At 34.3% G+C, this 25,948-nt stretch overlaps 1 protein-coding gene across 1 annotated transcript in view; it reads right to left on the bottom strand.

The window, feature by feature from the left end:
- LOC140448421 (inactive CLIP domain-containing serine protease A3-like) overlaps positions 1–22,626 on the bottom strand; it is a 56,831-nt gene extending 34,205 nt beyond the window's left edge. Inside the window, exons 1-2 of the mRNA XM_072541505.1 lie at positions 22,486–22,626; positions 2,302–2,435 (exon numbers count right to left, since the gene is read on the bottom strand). Of these exons, the coding sequence (XP_072397606.1) occupies positions 2,302–2,435; positions 22,486–22,528 (177 nt within the window). The 5' untranslated portion in view covers positions 22,529–22,626. The remainder of the gene's footprint in view (positions 1–2,301; positions 2,436–22,485) is intronic.
- Positions 22,627–25,948: the final 3,322 nt, after the last annotated feature.

Consider the following 25,948-nt stretch of genomic DNA (forward strand, 5'->3'; position numbering starts at 1 on the left):
ATCTTATTAAATTCACAGCAGCTCGAAATAAATCAGTTAACGTTAACGTTAGACCATGGATTACCGCTTCTAATTTTATTAAATTTTTGGAACATTTTCAAAAACATGTAAAGGCGACTAACAATAAATATTTAATCATAATGGGCAATGATGATAGCCACGTTAGTCTGGAAGCCATAACGTATGTCAAAGAATACGGAATAATTCTTCTTACCATACCACCACACATTTCGCTTAAGCTCCAGGTGTTAGACAGGAGTGTATTTGGCCTTCTCAGCAGTTTTTATAATACTGTCTATGATGATTGGATGGTGACCCACCCAGAAAGGACAATTAGAATATACGAAGTCGGAGTATGCTTAGCTTACGCTTTCCCGTATCTTTTAGTTCACGTTATATTGAGATTGGATTCACAGTTACGAGTATTTGACCTTTCAATTCCAATACTTTTACCGATGAAGATGTTATGTCAGCGTATGTTACTGATCGCAAAGAGCCGGAAAACAATTGTACTTTATCTCAGTTTGATGTTGCACAACCAGTCATAAATAACCATAATCAACCCTTCACTTTTACTGACACTTTCACCAGCCCTGAAATAAGTAGACCACATTCCTCAACTGGATCGATTGCACATAATTAACAACTACGACGAACATTTATAGAGGACAAAAAACCAGCCTTTTACTTCTACTGGCACTTTCACCACACCTCAAATAATTTGATCGCAATACAATTATATCCTGCAAATGGAGATACTTTACAAAATGAACAGCTACAACAAACATCAATAGAGCAACCTTTCACTTTTGCCACTTTTACTAGCCCAGAAATGATCAGACCTCATTCTAAAGCCGGGCCCAGGACTTCAAAAAAGGGTAGAAAGCAAGCAACTACGAAAATTCTCACAGCTATACGAGAAAAACCTACGCTTTAAGCTGAAGTTAAGGTTAAGGTAAAGACAAAATTTTAAAAAGAGAAAGGCGTCAAAGTAAGAGCACTTAAAAAATAACTAAACAAAAACTTAAGGATCTGAGAAAACCTTCAAGTTTTTGGGGGGAAGTGGAGCAGTGACATTATACTACCATCGTCAGAGTCTCAATATGATCCTAATAATGAAATGCAAGTAGAGATAGATACTGAATGTGAATTAGAAGCAGAAGGTGACGAGTATGAATTAAGTGTGCAAGATTGGGTAATTGTAAGCTTTGTCTCCGAAAGAAACTTTGTCCATCGTTACGTAGGACATATAACGGGAAAAAGTATCCAAAAAAAGAAGACATGGGTGAAGTAGCTTGTGATCAAATTTTAAAAAAGTTACCAAGTCCGACTTTTATTAGCTACAATAAGCGCATAGAACGTTTTTTGGTCTTTCCTAAATCACTGAGGATGTTCAAAATTCAGCAATATTTTATTTTCACTTTCATAACTTTTTGAGTATAATTTTCTATCAGAAACTGTTTATATTTTTAATAATATTATATGACTAACAAGTAATAACTGAGTAAACTTAGTTTTCAGTATCCAATTTTTGGTTTTATTTTAATGTAAATCTGGGAAGGCATAATCACGTCACCCATACACAAGGATCAAGTCTTCCGAACTACGGGGATTCTACAAAAACTCGTTATTTATTAACAGTATACTCTTCGGGTGTATAATTCCCAAAACCGTGATAAATTTATAATGTTCCCCTAAATTATTTAGGTTCTAGATCGGTTATAAAAACAGTTATCTGAAAAAATGTAACGGTGAGATCAAGTCTCCCTCTTCTCCCCTATGCTTGAAAACATTGAAAGATAGAAGAAAAAACGAAGACACACGAGGGAAAGCTAAAGTAGGAGGAGAAAAAGCCGATAAAAAGAAAAAGACGAAACAGAAATTAACATGTGCTGATCACTTCGCAAGAAAAAATTCTTATTAAAGATTGTAATGTAAAGTGGAGACGAATGGCTAACAAGAGTGAACCAAGAATGATATATTCCAGATGGATAAATGTTCTGCAGAGGATAACAGGAAGCTAGATTTTACAACTGCACGAAATATTCTTAAAGGTTTTATAGGCACCTATATCTGCCAGCAGATATAATGGTTAAATGATGAACTTACATGTCTTCTGAGGTTTTTAGTAAATAAGTATTAAGTCGCTGTGTTACAAATAGATCGACTAGAACAGTGGGACAGGTTGATTAGTTTTGTTAATCTATTTTAAAATTTTGTTGCCTAATTACCTAATCTTCTACAAAATATTTAGCTAGTTCTTCAAGCTTGGTTAATATTTAAATTAACTGTTTTACTTACTACTGTTCCTGTAGGTGTGACAATTCTGGGATCTATAGTACCGCTGCCACTTGTAGGACAAGCTGTTCCTGTTGGAAGACATAGGTAATACTGTCCGTTTAACACTCCAGATGTAGTCTGGGCTTTTGTTGTACCTATTTAAGACATAACATATGTTAAATGTATGCTGAACTATTATATCCTATATACTGGAAAATATTATCTATGATTCTCTTTGAAAGTATGTCCTTGTTTACAGTATGACATGACATGTTTCGTCTTTATTGAGAACTTATCAGTAGGTAACAGAACCAAATATAAACCCAAAAAAGTACAAAGCTCCTAAGCAAATTTCCCACTAACAGAGTATTATTGCTACGTATTGCTATCTAATTTAGACAACACCAAATATAAACGACTCTATATCCCTACTCTACTACGTATAACCCGCTGAAATATTTAAAAATATCTCTACCATCCACAAACAAACTTCTGTAATTCGGTTCTAAAGGGGACGACATATTATTAATATTAAGATCTTTCCACATATCAAGATAAATTAAAGCTTATAGTTGAGTCGAAAGAACGTAAAATACATAGGGACAAAACGAAACGTGAAAGTCAAGAAAGAGGTTCCAAAAGATAAAAGAAACTTTAGTACTCATTCACAAGAGACTACGCAAAAAAACTGCAGAGTCAAAGTACTAAACTTGAAATTATCTACAGAAAGTTTAAATATCACAACAATAAGAAACATAACGAACGTTAACGAGCAATAACGAACTTACTAAAGCCATCGAAAAATATTCTACGTGCAGTTATTTTTCTTTACTAAAAACCAGAAAAAAAAAACAAAACAAAGGTGATATACATACGTGGGATCAAAAGACTTTTCAGAAATTAAAATAAATGGAATAGAATGTGAAACACGGGGCTGAATAGACGAGTGGGGCAGAACGAGATTTTTTTAAAGAACACTTTTATTGTGCTGCGGTCTATGCTGTTTGATAGTAAGCTACTCATCTATAAATAGTTCTGTAAGTGTCGTGATTGTTAACTGATAAGCGGACGTGGTATTTATTGTGTATTTGTAAATTTGTTTTGTTGCATTATCTGTCTATTTCAGATCTAAAGGTAAATCACTAAATTTTATTTAGTGTTAAGATCTATTGAAACAGATGTAGCTTTCTATAAATACCCATAGATCTTTTATTAAATATTGCTCTATAACCTCAAAAAACTTTAAAATTCAAAATGATGAACTTTGGGGCACAATGATATGGAACAGAACAGAAATACGGAGAGGCAGAAGGGGCGACACGCATCTCATTCTTTATTTTATGTCTTTTTTCTCGCTATAAAGGAAACTACCTTTAAGTTTATAAAGGAAACTACCTTTAAGTTTTCTTGTTACAGATGGTTTGCAACTATGTTCATAGATGGAAAGACAAAGTTGATCTGTGGATTAAATGGAACAGGCAATCAACGCAAGAATTGACAATAAAATAGGTTAAGATTAAGTCTCAGGTTAATTTCTTTATCCTTTTGACTGGCTTTACAACTCGCGGTAAGTCTTCGCCACATCCACTATAGCCCTCCATCTTCTACGATCTTGCGTTTCTATTTTCCATTGTTGTACTTCAATCCTTGGCTTCAAAATAATCCCTCCATATTTTTCTGGGACGGCCTACTGATCTTCTACTTACTCTACTCTCTCGGTATCTTAAAAACACTGTCTTTAGTACTCTGTCTTCCACTAATCTTACTACATGACCTGCCCATTTTATTCGGTTAGTTTTTATATGTCTGACGATGTTTTCAGTACCATACGTAATCATCAATTTAGCATTGCGGCGCCTTCTCCACTCTCTTGGTAAGTCATTTCTTTGAGGTCCAAATATCATTTAAAAACCTTTTTTTTATATATCAGCAGCTTATTTATTTCCCGCTGATATAGAATCCATGTTTTACTTCCATATGTAACAACTGGGCTAATAATTGACTTCTACAGTCTTAATTTAGATTTTTTTTAGCAGCTTAGATGATAGGGAGTATAATTCTCTATTTCCCGCAATTATCCTTACGGAGACATCTTTTTCAATGTGGTTGTCATCTGTGATTACCGTCCCCAGATATCTTACTACTTCGAAGTTTTGGTCATTAATAGTTATGTTCTGCGTAAGTTTGGTCTTGGATTTTTGGTTACTATCATGTATTTCGTCTTCTATTTATTTATTTGAATACCCCGTCTAACTGTTTTCGACTCAAGTTGTCAAAACACCTCTCTAGTCTCTTGCAGCCAATCGTCAGTAAAGGCCAACAATGGTTTTGATCCTCGATTCGCGTCTTATTGCATATGCTAAGGCAAAACTGAATAGCAACGGTTATAAGGGACCTTCTTGTTTAAATACTGAATGCACTACTGTGCATATGAGTCTGTAAGTTTCTTGGTATTCCCATTTCTAACATTGCTAGCCATAATCTACTTATTTTTATCGAATCATATGCTTGCTGGAAATCTGGAAAGCTGGAAACGAAGATTTAGTCTACATCTCAGTTGAACTCCAAGTTTTTTCTAATATTTGTCGGATCATAAATATTTTATCTATTGTTGAACTTCCAGCACGAAAGCCGCATTGGTAGTCGCCTAGAATATCTTCCGAATACGGAGTAAGCCTCTATAGGGAGATAATTGATAGATCTTTATATGCTGCCTTTATAATTTCGAAACTGTCCCTTCTTATGTATGTGTATTATAACGCTTATATTCCATTCCCTTTATACTTTCTGTTGTTACCATACTCTCTATATGTATATACTACTACTCAAACTAATGGACAACGAATCAATAGCAATAATCGCAAAGATATTCAACAACATATACAACTCTGGAGAAATACCGACAGAATGGCTGAAATCTGAGTTTATTGCACTTCCAAAAAAGCCAGGAGTCAAAAATGCAAAGATTACCGTACTATAAGCCTCATTAGTCATCTACTAAAATTGTTCCTAAAGATAATTCATAAGAGAATCTACAAGCTGTGTGAAAGTCAAATTTCCTTCAATCAGTTCGGGTTCACAAATGCTGTTGATACTGGAGAGGCTTTGTTATTAGTACAAGTCTTATTCCAGAGATGCAGAGACGTCAACTGCGACGTATACGCATATCTGGTTGATTACAAGAAAGCGTTTGATCGAGTACAGCACGCCAAGATGATGCAAATGCTAAAAGAAACAGGAATTAACAACCAAGATCTGAAAATAATTAGAAATCTTCAATCTTCAATACTTCAATCAGACAGCAAATCTTAGAGTTGAAGGTGAACACACTGACTATGTGAAAATCATTCGTGGAGTGAGGCAACGCTGTATCTTGTCTCCTCTTATCTTCAATCTGTACTCTGAAAGAATATTTTTGCACGAAACTGAAAAAGGTATTCTACTAAATGGTTACCGGCTAAACAACATCAGATATGCAGATGACACCATAGTATTTGCGGACAACTTAGAACACCTACAAGTTCTTATAAACAAAACCACGTATTACGGTCAACAATATGGACTCAATATAAACGTTAAAAAGACAAAGCTTATGATAATTAGCAAGAAAAGGATAACAGAAAGTCAACTCTACGTCAACCAATCCCGTGTAGAAAGAGTGACGCACTACAACTACCTCGGCACCATAATAAATGAAGAATGGACCAACAACCAGGAGATTAGAGCACGCATCGGAAAAGCTAGATCCACCTTCACTCGGATGGGGCCTTCTTCAAGAGTCACAACATCCCTCTTGATACAAAAGTAAGAATGCTGCAATGCTACGTCTTCTCTGTTCTTTTTTATGGTGTTGAATCGTGGACCTTGAACGAAGATATGTGCAGAAAACTGGAAGTATTTGAGATGTGACTATATCGGAGAATTCTTAAGATCCCGTGAACTGACCGAGTCACAAATGAGGAGGTCCTCAGAAGAATGAATAACAACCGAGAGGTACTGACCACCATCAAATCTCGAAAGTTATAGTTCTTCGGACATATTATGCGAAATAAATCCAGATATGCTCTCCTTTAAGACATCCTGTAAGGAAAAATATGTAGAAAACAAGGTCCAGGAAGAAGAAGAACATCTTGGTTAAAGAACCTCTGAATCTGGTTCAATACAACATCTGTGCAGCTTTTCCGCGCTGCTGCAGATAAGATAAATATTGTCATGATGATCGCCAACATTCGTAACGGATAGGCACATCAAGAAGAAGAGCCATACTCTCAGAATAATGTCATACAATTTTCGATGTAAAACATTTCTTCCTTTTTTTATCAATTCTAAATTTATACCATGATTTCTTGGCGCTTTTTGATCATAAAGAAATGCTATCGCATTGTTTACTTCTTGACGTGTTGATTCTGGTATTTCAATATCTGCAGAATGGAATGTAATATCTGCTTCCTCCATCTTACTTAAAATATTTAGTAAATTTCCAAACTAATCCTTTCACCATTCCGATGATTTCTGTTTCTATCATTATTAACTCACCTGCTTCATTCCTTATAGCTTATGTTTCCCCAATAGTTCGACCTTGTCTGACTGTCTTCACTTCCCTAAAGAATTTTTTTGCCTGTTAAAGAATTTTCATGTCTGTTCTCACTACTCGACCAAAAGACTATAGCATCTTTCATTTGAAAATTCTCCGCTGCTGTCCATCTTATTTCTTGTATTGCTGTTATATCCATGTTTAATTTTTTTAATTGTCTAATGGCTCTTGTCGCTATTCCAGGTCTGTACCAACTTAACACATTCCACTTTCCTATGCAAATATCCTTATTCCGTTGCGTGTGTCGTCTATATTAAATATCCGTTCTATCCCGAAGCAATAGTTTCTGTTTCGTGGCTAAAAGTACGGATCGCCGACCCACAGCATGACCATTTTGCCCCCTCATGTCAGTTCCCGACCAAAATTTTCACACAGGTTGCTCGTTTAACAGGATGTACCAGCGTGAAGGTCAGAGTCAGATTGATTTGAATTAAAAAGACTAAATGAAGTTAACTGGAACTAACTTCATGTTTTCGCATTCTACCCCTTTACCGCCTTAGGTCAATTTGGTGTGCCAAAATCAACATTAACTCGATATGTTAAGAAAAAAACGGAACAGTCCCAAATTTCACATCAAAAAAATGTTGGGAAAATTTATGTGTTTTCACTGATCGTCAGGAATTAAAACTTGGTACTTACGTCAAAGATAAGGAAAAAAGATTATTTGGTTTATCCATGAAACATTGTGTAGGCTGATGTATTAGTTAACAGAGCGAAATATAATAGTTCATCATTTTATACCAATACCAATTTTTATACGGAATACCAACATTCACTACAGAACAAAAATTACTGATGCCTTGGAACGTATAGCAAGGATCAAGTGGAAATAGGTCGGGCATGTTTCATGGTCTGGATACCAACTAAGAAATAGGAGGGAAGTGGACTTCAGAAGAGGTGAACGGATGATATCAAATATATCCTGGGCAAGCAATGAATGAAAATTGCTAAGAGTTAATAGCAATGGAAACAAATGGAAGATGCCTATGTTCAGTAGTATACAAACATGAGCTGGAGAAGAAGAAAATGAAGAAGAAGTTGATCTATTAGAGTTATGGATAATTTTGGTAATAAGTAAAAGCCTTGAAAATACAATCATTGATTGAACATATGTTAAGATATATAAAAACATATATCAAAATACTGCATTGCAAGCTTGATGAATTAATTAGTAAAAATAAAATACAGTACAAAGGGTAAAAGAAAAGTCAGACAAAATGTCAATATAACCCAAATCTATACATTTTAGTCAACGGTTAGAAAACGGCTTTAACAACGAATGAGATTATCAACATAGATGGCTACGAAATAACTAATTTTAAATTCGCTAAAAAATAGAAAATTACTAGGAGAGGACGAAACACCAAACGAACTCCTAAAGTTCGTAGGACCAGATCTGACCAAACAACTATTAAAACTAATCCAAAAAATAATAGAACAACACAGAATTTCTCACGAATGGAGATCGAGCATGATAGTACCTCTTTTTAAGAAGGGAGACAAATCGGACCCAGAAAATTACAGAGGAATTAATTTATTAAACACAACACCAAAATTAATAACCAAAGTGATAACAAAAGAAACTGAATAAAATTATAACACTAGCAAAAGAACAACAAGGTTTTATGTCGGGAAGATAGTGCAACGACTCAGTATTTATAATGAGGCCAGTTCAAAAGAAATCATTTGAATATAACAAACCGGCATACTTATGTTTCCTAAATTCTGCAAAGGCATTTAATCGGGTCAAATTAAAGGACGTTATCCACTTATTGTATGCAAGAAGAAGTACCTCTAGAAATAATCAAAACAATCGAAAATATCTACTAAAACACGATAAAAGTAAAAGTAGAAGAAGAACTCGTTGGTACGCATGCAAAGAGGTACAAGTATACATTTGGTGAAAAATGAGAAAAGTACTTCTCTTCTTAAAGTGCCGTGCACCTATAGTACGTTGGCGAATTATCTTAAGGCCAGATGTCTGTCTTTTGCGGCATGCAAAAATCGCCAGTGTTATTTATGCCTGTCCAGTTCTTTATGTTCCGTAGCCACGACATTTGATTGCGATCTACTCCTCTCTTGCCTTCAATCTTTCCCTGGATGATTAGTTATGATTAGGATGATTAGAAAAGTACACTACGCTGTAAAAAACAAGTTCGTCTGTGATTGTGCAAAGAGACATAAATCAATAATAACACCGTTATCTAGATATGAATTGGTGACCAATGACTCTAAATCAAAATTTTATCATTCATTGAGTGCGAAGGAGTATAACTTGACTTATATTCAATAGCACCACTAGTGCATCCCGTGCGTTTAGTGATAAGTCAACTTTTGTCTCTTGACACCAGTATTCAGTTAACTTATATCCGTTGGCACGTGGCGATCTAACCTCAAAATAAGTGTTAAGAGCACGTATTTTCAAACTTTAAAACAGTTTTAACAGTTGTTAAAATGTGTTGGAATGTACAATCAAATAATACAGGTAAGTTATTATTATTAAAATTTGTTTTAATGTGACTAATAACTACAATAACACGTAGATTCCGATTCCGAATCTTATCAACATTAAGAGGAAGCAGATAAAAATCCAGAGCCAGAAAATGGACAGACTAATAGTAACCTAGGCAGTGGTACAAGTAAGCTCTCATTTGTTGATTTTAAGAAAAAATTAACAACACTATGGTTTTAGGTTCAAATGCAGCTCCATCTATTTCTGAGTTTCCATCTGACATACTATATAGTCTTGATGATGATAGTGATATTGATCCTTTTTATGATCCGGAGGAAGATTCTAACGTGTTATTATCGGATGAAGATGACAGTTTAAGACCAAAAAAACAAAAAAGCTTACCGGAAAATGAAAGCAAATCAAATATGGTTGGTGTGAGTCACGTAAACTTAGAAAAAACAGGACACAGAACACCAGTGAAACAAAGTAGGAATATTCATATAAAAAATAACGGAAATATACTTATAGAGATGACACAAGAAAACTAAGGTTAGAAAATAAATCAAAAATAAATTTAGGCCAAAGCTACAAAACATAAAAGGCAAAGAAGTTGAAGCAAGACAGTGCGAACCACTAATGAATTGTCGCATGAAATGTCAGGAAAAGTTTAATAATGATACAGAACCACACTTTACTTAAACAATATTGGGCCATGGGTAGGCATCATAAAAGAATTGCGTATTTAGCTAGTCTTGTAATTATCGTTAAAAGAAAACATCACAATAAAAAGTTGCTGATGAATCTAAACAAAAATTTCGTTTTTTAACCTGTCAATATCATCTTCAGATTGATGGTAATTTAATACCAACATGTAAGTCATGCTTTCAAAAGACTTTTGGTGAAAGCAGTAAATTTATTACCGACACTTTACTCCAAAAGGGAGCTTTTAGTTCTGGAATAACACACGACGATAATAGAGGATCTCCCAAGTCATGACATAAATTATCCGATGAAGTTACTCAAGCTGTTAAACATCACATTTTGTCTTTGCCTGCATACGAAAGTCACTACTGCAGAAACCAAACAAGCAAAAAGTATCTTCCACAGTACTATACTTGTTGCAAAGATTTATGAAGAATAAATTAAACAAGAGTCCAAACACCAACCTGTAAGCAGAAAGGTTTACGAGAACATTTTTTACAGCATGAAAATAGCTATAAAGGCACCAAAAAAGGATACATGCCAAACATGTGACCAACTGCATATAAAAATTAAAGCAAATGCTGAAAACAAAGACAAATTATGTAAACAACTAGCCATTCATCAAACCAAAGTAGACTACTCATACAAATCGAAAGCAAATGACAAAATAAACAATAAAGACAACACCACTACAAAAGTGTATACCTTTATTATGCCGCAGTGTCTCCCAACACCTAATCTAGTTGCATCCGTTGCGTTTTATAAAAGACAACTGTAGACCTTTAATCTTACTGCCTATGATTGTATTACCGGACAATATTTTAATCATATGTGACACAAAGTAAATTCCGGAAGAGGTGCAAATCAAATTGGTTCATGCTTGTATAAGCATCTTGTTGACCTTCCTACGGATAATACCCACGTTATATTGTACTCAGATACATGTGGTGGTCAAAATAAGAATACATACGTTATGGCAATGTTTTTTACGTTATTACAAAACAGTCGACATTTGAAAAACATTGACCATAAGTTCCTTATCGTAGACATACAGATATGGAATGTGACACTGACCATTCCAGGATAGAGAGAACTAGAAAGAGATATGGAACCTTAATAACTCATCCCTATGACTGGATGCAACTAGCGAGACAAACAGAAAAGGGGAAACTTTCAGCGAAGAGGCCGCAATACAGTGTCTTTGACTTCAAACCTTTGTCATGAAGGCCCGGTAGCTATTCCTGATAAGAAAAAACAAAACTTAATAGAATTACTACCTTACATTTTTGAAATTTTTTATGACTTCTACAAAATTTTGCCTGGCGAAAGTGATGTACGTGACGTATATCCTGATTGTGTCGAAGATGAAGATGAATTTAATGCAGATTAGTAGTTTGTAATAAGTACTTTTATCTTATCTTGCGAACTTTTATTATTATATAGCTAGGACATATGTTTTTGTGGTAGTATAGGTTAATATAATAATATGGATAAAAGAACGAATACCAGAAGATTGGAAGGAAGCCATTATTTGCTTATTACACAAAAAAGGAGAAAAAAACAGAATGCAGTAATTACAGAGGAGTAGCGTTACTAAATACCGTATATACAATCCTATCAAAATCCATAAAAGATAAGCTAGAAAAAGAAGTCGAAAATATAATAGGCGAATATCAGTGCGGATTTAGACGAGGGAGAAGCACAACGGACCAAGTATTCATAATCAGAGAATTACAAGCAGAAAGCTATGAACACAACTTACCAACGATAGCGCTATTCATCGACTTCCAGCAAGCATACGGTAGAATAAAGAGGAACGAATTAAAAGAGACCCTTGAGGAACTGGGAGTTAGCAGAAAGATGCGTAATATGATACATCTTACTTTAGAGAATACAGAAAACAGAGTCAAAGTAAACAATCATGCATCGGAGAAATTTATAGTAAACGAAGGATTAAGGCAGGGCGATCCTTTGTCATCATTACTCTTTAATTTATACCTAGAAAAAATAATGCGAGAAGCGAAAATCAATGGAGAAGGACTCCTATATCATAAAAGACACCAAGTTTTGGCATTTGCGGAGGATGTAGTGTTGCTGGCAAGAGGAAAAAAAGAGCTACAGGAGATAGTACAGAGAATAGTAAAAGCAGCAAAGAAAATAGGACTTTACATAAATGAAACTAAAACAAAATGTATGCAGTGGACAGATGATCAGTTCAGGGATGGACAAAAGTTTAAAGTAGAAGTAAAAGAAAGAGCATCATACGAATTCGAAATGGTAGAAATATTTACATACCTAGGTGCAATAATATCACGTAAACCTAACATTAAAGAAGAAATACAAGCTAGAATAATGACAAGCAATAAAAGTGTACATGCTCTTAGTGGAATGTTGAAAAGCAAGTTTTTATCAAGAAAGGCAAAAATACAGTTATACAAAACAACTATACAACCAATAGTAACATACTGCAGTGAGAAATGGACAATGACAAAAAATGAACAAAAGTTACTGGAGATATGGAAAAGGAAAATCCTGAGGAAGATATATGGAGGAATAATAAGGGATGGTTTATAGATAAGAAGATCAAATAATGAGTTTAAGAAATTATATAATCAACCTAACATAATAGGAGTCATAAAGGCACAGAGACTAATATGGCGAGGTCACCTAGAAAGGATGCCGAACACGAGGACTCCAAAAAAGGTACTAAACTACACTATAGCTTGAAAAAAAAAATGAAGGTCAAAAAATAGATGGAATCAAGAGGTAGAAAAAGATATGGAAGAAATTGGACTAGAAGGCCAGAAAAGAAAAATGAATAACAAGAAGGAATGGAGAAAATCACATATCGAGCCAGAGAAGATCTCAGTACATAAAGGAAACCGAAAATGAAGAAAGAACAAACTTTTCAAGCCATGGGCCTCTAAGGCCTTTAGTGCTATTGTATATATGCAGGTTAATATAAATAAAATTTGTTTTATATAAATAAAATTGGTATTTTTGTAACAGCAGAGTAAAACTCAGTTCTAAAGTCATTTCTATTTTGGTGGATAAACCGATAAGTACTATTGTAGATTTATTTTGTTGTTTCGATGAACATAAGTGTATTTATTTTCAAAAATCATTCTTACATCAAATAAATAAAGTTGACAATTGGAGGTGTTCTATAAATAACAATCAATCATCAGAAATTAAAATTTCGTCAATTAACACAATTTGTTAAACTTAAGTTTGAAAACTATCGCTACCCTAATCTCCATTTTCTCAAAACTTTAATTTCTTGACTTACTTGCACAAACACTAACGAACTAAATGACACTACTGAAGCTAGCAATGACAGAATAGGATAAGACAGAGAGATTCCCTGATTCCCCTATTGTTTAACTTGATTATAGATGAACCATGATGCACCAATCTAATATAACCGACAGAAAATTTAACATGTTAATTTCTCCAAAAAAAGACAAAATGAAAAAGAAGAAGAAGACATTCGCTATAAGAATATTGTCTCAGAAGACATTATTAAATAAAATAAATTTATCAAAATTAAATCAAAAGGCTTTATTATGGGTTTTAATTAAACTACAGCAAAAAACAAAAAATATTAGTGAAGTAGCTACCAAATTCTTTTTACAAGATCAATCAATAGAAAACGGATTGGAAACTGAGTAGTTTACAAAATATTATACGTAATTTAGCAATAAGCAGTTTGGACACTTGGATTGCTAATATACAATTGAGCTACTTGTTTGAAAACAGTCTGCTAAACAATAACTAGGAGGCTAAGACTGAAACAAGTCAAAAATATAATCTTAAAACTTTGTACGTTTGTTTTGCTTGTTTGATAAAATCCATATAAGCACGAACATTAAAGACCAGATTCATTAACAAATCTGAAGTTTCTAAAACATGGTATAATACCTGCGTTGAATGATTTGAGTATTATGGAGAGACAAAATCAGTAATGAGAGAGTATTGCACAGTTCTCACCGTAAAATTAGAGAACTTGTTGAATATATAAATAGTACAAGGACAGTGGCACTCACATACATGGCGCTCACCAGCAGATAAACCGGAAAATGTTGTAAGAAACCAAATCGACTGTATAATGATTAAAGAGAGATATCGTAACACCATCAAATTAGTTAAAACATATCCAGGAGCAGATGTCGCATCAGACCATAACCCACTAATCGCTAATGTCACGCTTAAGCTTAAACGTATTAGAAAACCACAAATAACTCCAAAATTAGATGTTAGAAAACTCAAAGAAGTTGATATAAAAATCAAACTTCAACAGAAAATATACGAAAACTTTGATAAATTACATACTAACACTTACGAGATAAACAAACAATGGGAAACACTAAAAAACTGCCTCCTCGCTATATTCAAAACGATATTAAAAGAACCGACACGAAAGAAAGACAATTGGATGACCGACGAGATACTCGGCATGATGGAACAACGAAGACAAACCAAGAACAAAGACAGTCACAATTACAAAATCATTAACAACGAAATCAGAAAAATGATAAGAGAGACAAAACAAAGTTACTATGAGGAAAAATGTAAAGAGATAGAGGATCTTCAGAACAAATACGACCTATTCAACATACATAAAAAGGTTAAAGAAATGGCAGGACTGCAAAAAAAAACCACAACACAACTCTTTTAGATAAAAATGGAAATACTATGATAACGACTGACGAAAAACTAAAACGATGGGAAGAGTATATGGAAGAGCTCTTCGACGACGAAAGAGGAAACCCACAAGACTTGTCTTTTGAGGACAGAGAAACAAGTGTAGAAATTACAGTATGCACTAAAGAACACCAGAAACGGAAAAAGCCCGGGGCCAGAGCAACTGCCTATTGATATCCTTAAAATAATAGAAAATGAGTACATTGATGTCCTCTTAAAGCTTTTTAATAAAATTTATCAATCGGGTGACATACCCAACGAATGGTTGACCTCAACATTCATTTGTCTCCCACAAAAGAAAAATACTAGAGAATGCACCAACCACCGTACCATAAGCCTGATGTCTCACACACTTAAATTGTTTTTAAAGATCATTCATAAACGCATTTACAAAACACTTGATATGGATATTGAAGAAACTCAATTTTGATTCCGTAATGGCGTAGGTACCCGTGAAGCACTATTTTCATTCAACGTACTAATCCAGAGATGCTTAGATGTGAACCAAGATATGTACGTCTGTTTCATAGACTACAACAAAGCTTTCGACAAAGTCCGCCCCAAAGAGCTAATGGACATCCTCAAAGCAAAACAACTACAACACAATGACCTTCGAATTATAACAAATCTATATTATAAACAGCAGGCACACGTACGCATTAATGAACACACATCAGAAGAGTTCGAAGTTAAAAGAGGAGTGCGACAGGGGTGTGTATTGTCACCACTACTATTCAATGCATACTTTGAAGAAATTATGAAAAGAGCTCTTGAGGGAGAAACAGCAGGAATCAAGGTCAATGGAACACCAATTAACAACATTAGATATGCGGACGATACTATCATAATAACAGACAACCTCCAAGACCTCCAAAAACTATTGAACAAGATAGTTGAGTATGGAAAAGAATATGGATTATCAATAAACACCAAGAAAACCAAATTTATGAGGATATCAAAAACCCAAAATAATGGTGAAAGCCTGACAATTAACGGTAGTGCTTTAGAACAAGTTGAAAACTACCACTATCTTGGCACAATAATTAATCACACAAACGATTACTCCAAAGAAATCAAAGTTCGAATAGAGAAAGCACGTACAAACTTCAATAAAATGAGAAAGGTATTTTGTGCAAGAGAACTAAAATTGGACTTGAGAGTTAGGCTGGCAAGGTGTTATATTTTCTCGACTCTGCTTTATGGGATAGAAGCATGGACACTTAACGCGTCGACTGCTAAAAAGTTGGAAGCATTTGAAATGTGGGTATATAGAAGAATCCTAAAGATATCATGGAGAGAGCATGTAACAAACAACGAAGTCATGAGAAGAATTAACAAAAGAATGGAAGCATTGGAAACCATCAAGACACGAAAGCTGCAATAGCTGGGGCATGTTATGCGTAATGAGAGATACAACCTACTTTAATTGATTATACAAGGGAAAATCCAGGGCAAGAGAAGTGTAGGAAGAAGAACAATCTCATGGTTGCGTAACTTGAGGGAATGGTACGGATGCACATCAATCGAACTATTCAGAGCAGCACCATCTAAGATCAGAATAGCCATGATGATTGCCAACCTCCGTCGCGGAGATGGCACGTGAAGAAGAAGACAAGGATAGTATACTCAGGACATTACAAGAAAAAAAAAAGATTAATATTTCATCAGTTAGGAGTCCGGCGCCGATATCACCATCATATAGTGTTATTAGTGTTAGTTCATTGTGAATAGAAGAAATAAGATCTGTGAGTACATATTTTATTATTAATAAAGTAGTACTCCGTGATCACAGTATCTTAGAAACATAGTACATAAATTATACCAGACATTTATCGACACCAGTTTTTATCATCAAAGGTAATTACCAAAATGTTTGAAGAAGAACAGGTCTGTATTAAGAATAATCAAATGGTAATTAAAAATGGAATTTGATGTTACTGAATATAACGATGAATTATCTCAGTCTACTTTACAACCACCTTCATTTTACTCAACTGCAGCTAATAAACAACAAGAACCAATATATCCATCCAAACTACAAGCAATAGTTTTCAATTCTCTCAATAATGTCAAATTAGAAGGATACTTGTTAGCGATAGGCACTCTAGTTAGTCCATAACATATTCTTTTTTCATCAAGAATCACCAATAATCTTATCTGTATTTATTTCTCAAGAAAACAAATCGTATATGATTTTTTTTTCAAACAATGGAGGTTTCATCACTGTAAACAATATACAAATTCAAGTCCGTCGACTAGTTATTCCAAGTGAAAGACTGTTAATATCCAATGTATCTCTTACGCATAAGATAATAGAGATAAAACTTTTATCTTTAGGGCTAAAATTAACTTCATCAATGTCATGTTTGCGAATAGGAACCACCAATCCGGAATACCAACATGTACTTAGTTTCCGTCGACATATTTACATATCTCCACCCACAATCCCAATTCCCGATGTCATTGTCATAACGTATGATGACAGTAACAATCAAATTTTTTTAACGCTAGACAATGTATGTTTCCATTGCAAACAACATGGCCACATTTCTAGTAGTTGCTCAGTAACTGTAAATAACTTAGATACAGCTGTCCCAACTACCACTTTTTTAAACAGAAATGAATCTACTACAGTATCTTTAGCAGCAACGACTACTATGACGTCAAAAACGAGTATCTACAAATATATCAAAAATCTCAACGTCATCTTCAAAAACATCATCTACAACCCATTTAATAACGCACGATACATCGACTACAGTGAGTGCAATATGAGTACTATCTAAAACAATTATATCCACTTCACCAACCATATAATCCCACACAAGCATTACTAAACAGTCTTCATCTTTCAGTCTACACAATAATTCTAGCACTCTTAACGAAAATAAAGACTGTCTGGCACCCCTCATTGAGACATCAGCTAGTGACAATGTATTTTCAAAGTCAACCCAGAAACAAAAAATAATAAAAACAAAAACATCGACAGTGTCTTTAGAAACCCAGTATAACCAATTAAAGAATTATTCGATTCCGAAAAACAAATATTAACCTTCGAAGAAACAGTTGATTTATTTGAAAACATTCAAGAAGCTAAAGATGTTATCAGTGTTACAAATAAATATACCTCAGATACTCAAGAATTTATACAACTCTTATCCAAAATCATTCATGTACATCCGAGCGTTCACTAAAATTGAAATGTACAAAGTTAAAAAAGAAACTGACGAAACAACTCGACACGTATACATCGAGTGAGTTGTCCCAGGAGCTTAACATTTAATTAAAAACAAAATAAACATTCAATTTATTACAATACAACATATTCACTGATCATTTTAAAACCTTGTATACTGAAAATAGGAATGTGAAACCATCATTCTACGAAAGAGTTAGGCAAACTCTCATCTTCTTCTTCTTCTTAAAGTGCCTATCCGTTCCGGACGTTGGCGATCATCACGGCTATCTTCACTTTGCTTATTGCAGCGCGGAACAGTTCAGTGGTAGTCGTGTTATACCACTTTCGCAAATTTTGAAGCCAGGAAATGCGTCTTCTTCCCGGTCCCCTCTTACCATTTACTTTCCCTTGGAGAATCAGCTGGAGAAGGCCGTAACGTTCTTGATTTCTCATTACATGACCTAGATATTCCAACTTTTTAGTTTTGACGGTCATGAGAATTTCACATTCTTTCCCCATTCTACGCAGGACCTCCACATTAGTAACTCTGTCAACCCAGGATATACGTAAGATGCACCTATAACACCACATTTCGAAAGCTTCGAGCCGATTCATAGATGCAACAGTCAGTGTCCATGCTTCCATTCCGTAGAGCAGAACTGTGAATATGTAGCAGTTCAATAGACGGCATTTTGTTTTTAATGATATGTCTCGACTGTTGAAAATAGTTCTCATTCTAACGAATGCTGCTTTTGCTTTTATTATTCGCTGTTTAATTTCTGTTGAGTGGTCCCATTGGCTATTTAAATTGGTGCCTAGATATGTATATTGCTCGACTCTTTCGATATTCTGTTGGTTGATTGTAAGTTGAGCGTTTAGTATTGGTTTTTTACTAATTGTCATAAATTTGGTTTTCTTTATGTTAAGAGCTAGTCCGTATCTGTTGCTGACTTCTGTTATGCGATTTGTTAATATCTGTAAGTCATTCAGATTATCGGCAAAAACTATAGTGTCATCTGCATATCTAATGTTATTCAACCATTCACCGTTTATTAGTATTCCTTTCGCACAACCGTCTAAAGCTTCCTTAAATACCCATTCAGAATAAATATTGAACAACAATGGAGACAAAATACAGCCCTGTCGTACTCCACGTTCTATTGCAATTTTATCAGTTAACTGGTCTTCTATTTTGATTTTGGCCGTTTGATTGTAGTAAATGTTTCTGATAATTCTAAGATCTTTGTTGTCAATTCCAATTTCTTGCATTAGAGTCATTAATTTGTCATGTTTTACTCTGTCAAATGCCTTCTGGTAATCTATAAAGCATACGTATATATCACAATTCACATCCCTGCATCTCTGAAATAGCACCTGTACAGCAAAAAGGGCCTCCTGTGTTCCCAGAGCATCACGAAATCCGAATTGTGTTCTTGTTAGTTGTTCCTCACATTTTGTATATATTCTTTTGTGGATGACCTTTAGAAATGTTTTAAGTAAATGGCTCATAAGGCTTATAATTCTATAGTCTTCGCACTTTCTCGCATTGGGTTTTTTTGGAAGATTTATAAAAGTTGACACTAACCACTCTTGGGGAACCACGCCCGTATCATATATACTGTTAAATATATTTGTCAACCATTTTATGCCATCATAGTCCATAAGTTTTAAGAATTCTGAGTGAAAATTATCAGGGCCTACTGCTTTACCATCTTTGGTGCTTTTGATGGCATATTTTACTTCTTCGACTGTAAATGGTGGTCCAGAGTCCAGGTTCCAAACTCTCATAGCTCTACAAATTTCGATACCAACTACCTATTCCAACTTCATAAGAATTCCTCCACCTTTGACAATAAGCATTCTTTTATCCGACACATCCTTAAATAATATTCAACAAAAAACAAAATTTTCTAACTTCTATCACGTATACACAGATGCCTCTAAAACATCTACTGGAGTTGGGGCAGCTGTCGTTACACTTGAATGTTACACTTGAATATAAACTATCATCCTTAAGCTGCATACATACGTGCGAGCTATATGCCATCTACCAAGCTCTCACTCATATTATCTCCGGTAATATATCCAAAGGTCTTATAATTACCGATTCCCTCAGTTTCATCAATACCATTAACCAGCTTTATACACTACATCCAATTGCTTTCCTAATTAAAAAAGAACTAGCTACCATACAAAACAGCAACCATACTTTACAATTTATATGGGTTCCTTCACACATTGGACTACAAGGGAACGAGAAAGCGGACCGCATTGCCCAACAAGCAAGAACCAGTAAAACTACGAGTGAGAAATGTAGTGCTAAATGACTTAAAATCATTTGTTAAAGTGAAGGTTGAAAATTTGTGCCAAACCAGTGGGTCAGTTCAACTTCAAAACTTCGCAAAATGAGAACATTATGTAAAACTATGGAAACATCAAATTTCCAACAGAGCTCATCAAGTCGTTATTACTCGACTTCGTCTAGGACATACCCGACTTACACATGGGCATATAATCGGCCACACAAATCCTACTTTATGTGACAATTGTAATGTTCCACTCGGTGTTAAGCATGTCCTTGTAGAGTGTCCAAGATATCAGTTGCAGAGACAGACCAACCACATTATTGGATCAACAAGTGAAATCTCAGGAGAAAAATTTAAAATTGAACAATTGGTAAAATTCCTTAAAGACATTAATATACTTAAAAAAATTTAATATTCATAATTAAATTATCTCATTATGTATATATGTTGCTAATAACTTCAGAGATTGATGCGACAATGTTTGTAAATAAATAAAAAAAATTTTATCAATTAAAGCTACAAATAAAGATAGGCGTCAGACAAATAAAAATGTAAAAAGATATCATGCATGCTTAACATTTACCAAAGGATAGAAACGCATAGTTATTGCGCAAGTACTTCGCAATGTTACTAAAAATAAAAGAATTTAATCGTGAGCACCAAACATCTTACTCAATAAGACATACACATGGGCATATAATCGGCCACACTAATCCTACTTTATGTGACAATTGTAATGTTCCACTCAGTGTTAAGCATGTCCTTGTAGAGTGTCCAAGATATTAGTTGCAGAGATAGACCAACCACATTATTGGATCAACAAGTGAAATCTCAGGAGAAAAATTTAAAATTGAACAATTGGTAAAATTCCTTAAAGACATTAATATACTTAAAAAAATTTAATATTCATAATTAAATTATCTCATTATGTATATATGTTGCTAATAACTTCAGAGATTGATGCGACAATGTTTGTAAATAAATAAAAAAAATTTTATCAATTAAAGCTACAAATAAAGATAGGCGTCAGACAAATAAAAATGTAAAAAGATATCATGCATGCTTAACATTTACCAAAGGATAGAAACGCATAGTTATTGCGCAAGTACTTCGCAATATTACTAAAAATAAAAGAATTTAATCGTGAGCACCAAACATCTTACTCAATAAGACATACACATGGGCATATAATCGGCCACAATAATCCTACTTTATGTGACAATTGTAATGTTCCACTCAGTGTTAAGCATGTCCTTGTAGAGTGTCCAAGATATCAGTTGCAGAGACAGACCAACCACATTATTGGATCAACAAGTGAAATCTCAGGAGAAAAATTTAAAATTGAACAATTGGTAAAATTCCTTAAAGACATTAATATACTTAAAAAAATTTAATATTCATAATTAAATTATCTCATTATGTATATATGTTGCTAATAACTTCAGAGATTGATGCGACAATGTTTGTAAATAAATAAAAAAAATTTTATCAATTAAAGCTACAAATAAAGATAGGCGTCAGACAAATAAAAATGTAAAAAGATATCATGCATGCTTAACATTTACCAAAGGATAGAAACGCATAGTTATTGCGCAAGTACTTCGCAATGTTACTAAAAATAAAAGAATTTAATCGTGAGCACCAAACATCTTACTCAATAAGACATTAAATGAGACACGCAGCAACTCACTGCAGAATTTCACTGCAGCATGGAATTAGAAAAGAGGGTATCACAACAATGATCAAAATCACACTAAAAATAGAATGTATAGTAGGCTACTACAATAAAGACAGTTATGATCGGCATATTGGGAAGGAAAAAAATGCGTAATAACTAAAAACATCATAGAGAGCGTTGAGGCACCAACTCAAGATTGCACTGCAGCATGAAATCAGAAAAGAAGGTATCACAACAATGATCAAAATCACACTGAAATATATAATGTCTAGTAGGCTACTGCAATAAAGGCCAAAAGAAATGAAAAAAAGAAGGAGACAGACTCCATAAAAGATAAGTAAGTGATATCCGAACTATACAGGGAAAACAACGAATCCAAAAAATATCAGTTGAGTGGAGGAACTTGAGTGAAATCAATGGCCATACTAAACAAACATTGTTGAAAATAAAGAAGAACAGAAACGATACGCAGAATAAAGTTTGCAAACTAAGAAGAACAAAATGCGAGTGCAAACTAGTTTTCTAGTACAGGAGAGTTTACTTATTAAAATCTAAATTGAATTACAATTATTGAAATATAATGCAACTCACCCAACAAATAAAAACTAATAGCAAAAAATATTCTCCACAACATTTCTATCTAATCGAAAATTTCAAATAACCATGTCTCACTTAAATGTAATCGTTATAAATAGTGGCTTTATGGTATTTCCAAAAATACTGCTGATTACGTTACTATTGACATATTTATTTCAGTGTTAAGAGCAAACGGATATAGCAAATTATATAAAATTGTTAGTGAAATAACATTTTATCCTTTTGTACAATGCGTAAAAATTCTGATTTAAAATGCGGTAACCTTAAATTAAAAAGACATAATTTGATCATTAAGTAAAGTATTGTCAGGTTTATTAATAACTTTTTGTTAAAAAAATTATGTACATATTGTTACAATGTACCAAGTGACGCATCCAATGCATCTAGATAAACAACATCTAACATAGAGATAATATATATTTTCTAAGTGGGCTGAATTTTCTCTAAATATTCTGAAAAGATTACATTACTGATGAGGAAGTGTTTCGAAGAATAGGCAAGCAACAAGAAATTACGTTCAAACTAAAGAAGAGAAAGCTATGAAAGATAGATGGCAGACCAGAGAAAAAAAGAGACTCATGCAGATAAGATAGTGCACATTGGCATCAAATCAGTGACCAGCAGTGTTTTGATATGTCGTTTGACTATACTATTATACACGTCTTCGGGGCTTCGGCAGGTAGACTATATATAAGTTCCGCATCAATGCCTGATAGACCTCTTATGTTGCCTTTGTAAACCCAGTGTTCTTGTATCAAAACTACATCATTTATATCAGGGTCCTTGCTATAAATAATATAGCTTTATATAATGTTTTATGGAACTGCAAAACTTAGTTCTGACTTCCGATAGGAGCTGCAGTCAATGCCCATTCGAGGTTGTTCTTCCATAATGCTATTTTGCCGAGGTCTCTTTTACCCTCGAAGTTTTACTGGTATATAAATAGATTCAATGAGGTGCTTTTGGACTATTTTACTACGACCTTCTCAGATCTATTGTAGTACTCTAAACTAAGATTACATTCTCTAGCCTTTTTAGAAGGTCTAATAACTTCGAAACTGAACCTTTTCTGTGGGCTTTTGCCGGTGGCTGTTCTTCGTTTAATGCAAAGAACCGCACATTTTACAGCCTTTCACACTGATATAAAATATGCAATGCTGAGTCATCATCTGTCAATCCCATCAGGTTCGCCTGCACATTTAGCGTACAATACCCTGTTAGCAGACCTACTATGGCTTTGAGTGTTTGTCTGTCTTTGCTAATTAGGTCTGCTGTAAATTTTGGCAAATGTTTTATACGGTCTTCTAGTTTATTTAGAGTATCAATCCTATACTAGCTTAGAATTGGCCTCTACAGAATTGAGTATCGTAAGCGCCGCCTGGCTATCTGTGAAGACGGCAATTGAACGGTGCGTTCTTTTGTGCCTCTTTATTTATTCCACGTAGTAATGAAATTGCCATTATTGCCGCCTGGAAAATTGTGACATCCTTGGATAGACTTATTAGGAAACATATACCCTCCGACATTTTGAGCCATCAGTGTACCAGGTAGCTTCCGCTTATAGGGGTGCACCTTTTATTTTAATTATTTACGTATTTTTTTATTATAATTTATATTTCGTTTATTGTCAAACTGCTTTTAGCTCCTCGATTAGGTTTCTATTGTCGGCAGCATGTGCCTGGCTTATGTTTCTAACTATGTAGTAATCTGTGCATCATAGACGTGGCTTTGCCCTGTATAAAGATATAAACTGGTGAAGATTCAGCATTACCTCCGACGCCGCTGTAGGAGTTGTTTTTATGGCTAGCACACAGGCATGCTAGCCCTTGTGTATTACTTAGCAGCCTTATTGCTCCCACTTCTTGCGCCTTTGGTCACATCCTTCTAGATGTGACCAAAGACATAGTAGCTTTCTGTACAGTTTTCAATATGTGAGAATTCTATGTAAGTTTCTCTTCTTTTTCTTCTATTTATGTAGACATGACTCTGTCTGTTTTTTAATGTGCCTCCAGTAAGTTATCGTTCCATCGTTTTCGTGGTTTTTCTACTGATCGTCTTCCTATTGGGGAACCGTATCTTGCCTTCTTTACTACTCTATTTGTTGTAATTCGGCTCATGTGATCGTTCCATTCTACTCTTCTATTTCTTACCCAGTTCTTGATGTTCTCCACCTTGCATCTACGTCATCTATCTGTACTTCTAGCTCTGTCTTATAGTGTCTTACAATCAATTTTTCTTAGTGTTTTCATCTCTACTGTTTCTAAAATCCTTTTTGTCCTCTTTGTGTAAGGTCCTGTTTCTGCGCGTATGTCATTATTGGTCTGATGACTATTTTGTAAATTCTGCCTTTCATTTCTTTCCCGATATTTTTATTTCTATATAATATTTCATTCAGGCAGCCTGCGGCTCTGTTTGTCCTATTAACTTAATCTTCCACTTCAGTTTTGAGCTTTCCGTAGAAAGATAATGTGATGCCTAGATATTTAGACTTCATCACTTGTTGTATTATCTGACCTTCGAGCTCCAATTTACATTTTAGTAGTATTATCTGACCTTCAACCTCCAATTTACATCTTAGTAAATTTGCTGTTGTAACCATGCATTTTGTTTTTTGGGGAAATTAACATGTTGTATTTTCGGGCGGTTATAATAAATTGGTGCAGCATTGTTGTCAATCGCCTTCATTTTGAGAGAGTAGTATTGCGTCAACTGCATAGCAGATTATTTTAAGTTGTTTTTCTCCTATTTCCTTTTTTAGTTCTTACTTTTTTTATTATTTCATAATATATATAATTCATCCACAATCAGGTTGAATAATAGAGGACCCAGGGAATCTCCCTGTCTTCTCCTATTGCCAGCTGCAATAGAGTCGGTTAGTTCTTCTGCCACTTTTACTTTTATTGTATTGTTTTGCTAGATATTTTTGATCGTTTTGATTATTCCTAGAGGTATCTCTCTTGCGTACAATAAGTAGATAACGTCCTTTAATTTGACATAGTCAAATGTCTTCTTAAGGTTCACAAAATATAGATATGCAGGTTTGCTGTATTCTTATGATTTTTCTTGAACTTGCCTCATTATAAATATAGCGTCGGTGTATGATCTTCTCAACCTGAAAACTTGTTGTTCTTCTGCTAGTGCTATAATTTCATTCAGTTTATTTGTTATCACTTTGGTTGTTAATTTTAGTATTGTGTTTAATAAATTAATTCCCCTGTTATATTTCGGATCCGATTTGTCTCCCTTTTTGAAGAGAGGAATTAGGATGCTTGATCTCCATTCTTGAGGAATTCTGTTTTGTTCTATTATTTTTTGGATTAGTTTTAATAGTTGTTTGGTCAGATCTGGTTAGTTGTACTTTAGGAGTTCGTTCGGTATTCTGTCCTCTTCTGGTAATTTTCTTTTTTTTAATTTTCTTAATGCTTCCTTTACCTCTTCCTCCTCAACCTCTGGAGTT

This window comes from Diabrotica undecimpunctata, chromosome 8 (assembly GCF_040954645.1).
Source record: "Diabrotica undecimpunctata isolate CICGRU chromosome 8, icDiaUnde3, whole genome shotgun sequence".
Lineage (NCBI taxonomy): Eukaryota > Metazoa > Arthropoda > Insecta > Coleoptera > Chrysomelidae > Diabrotica > Diabrotica undecimpunctata.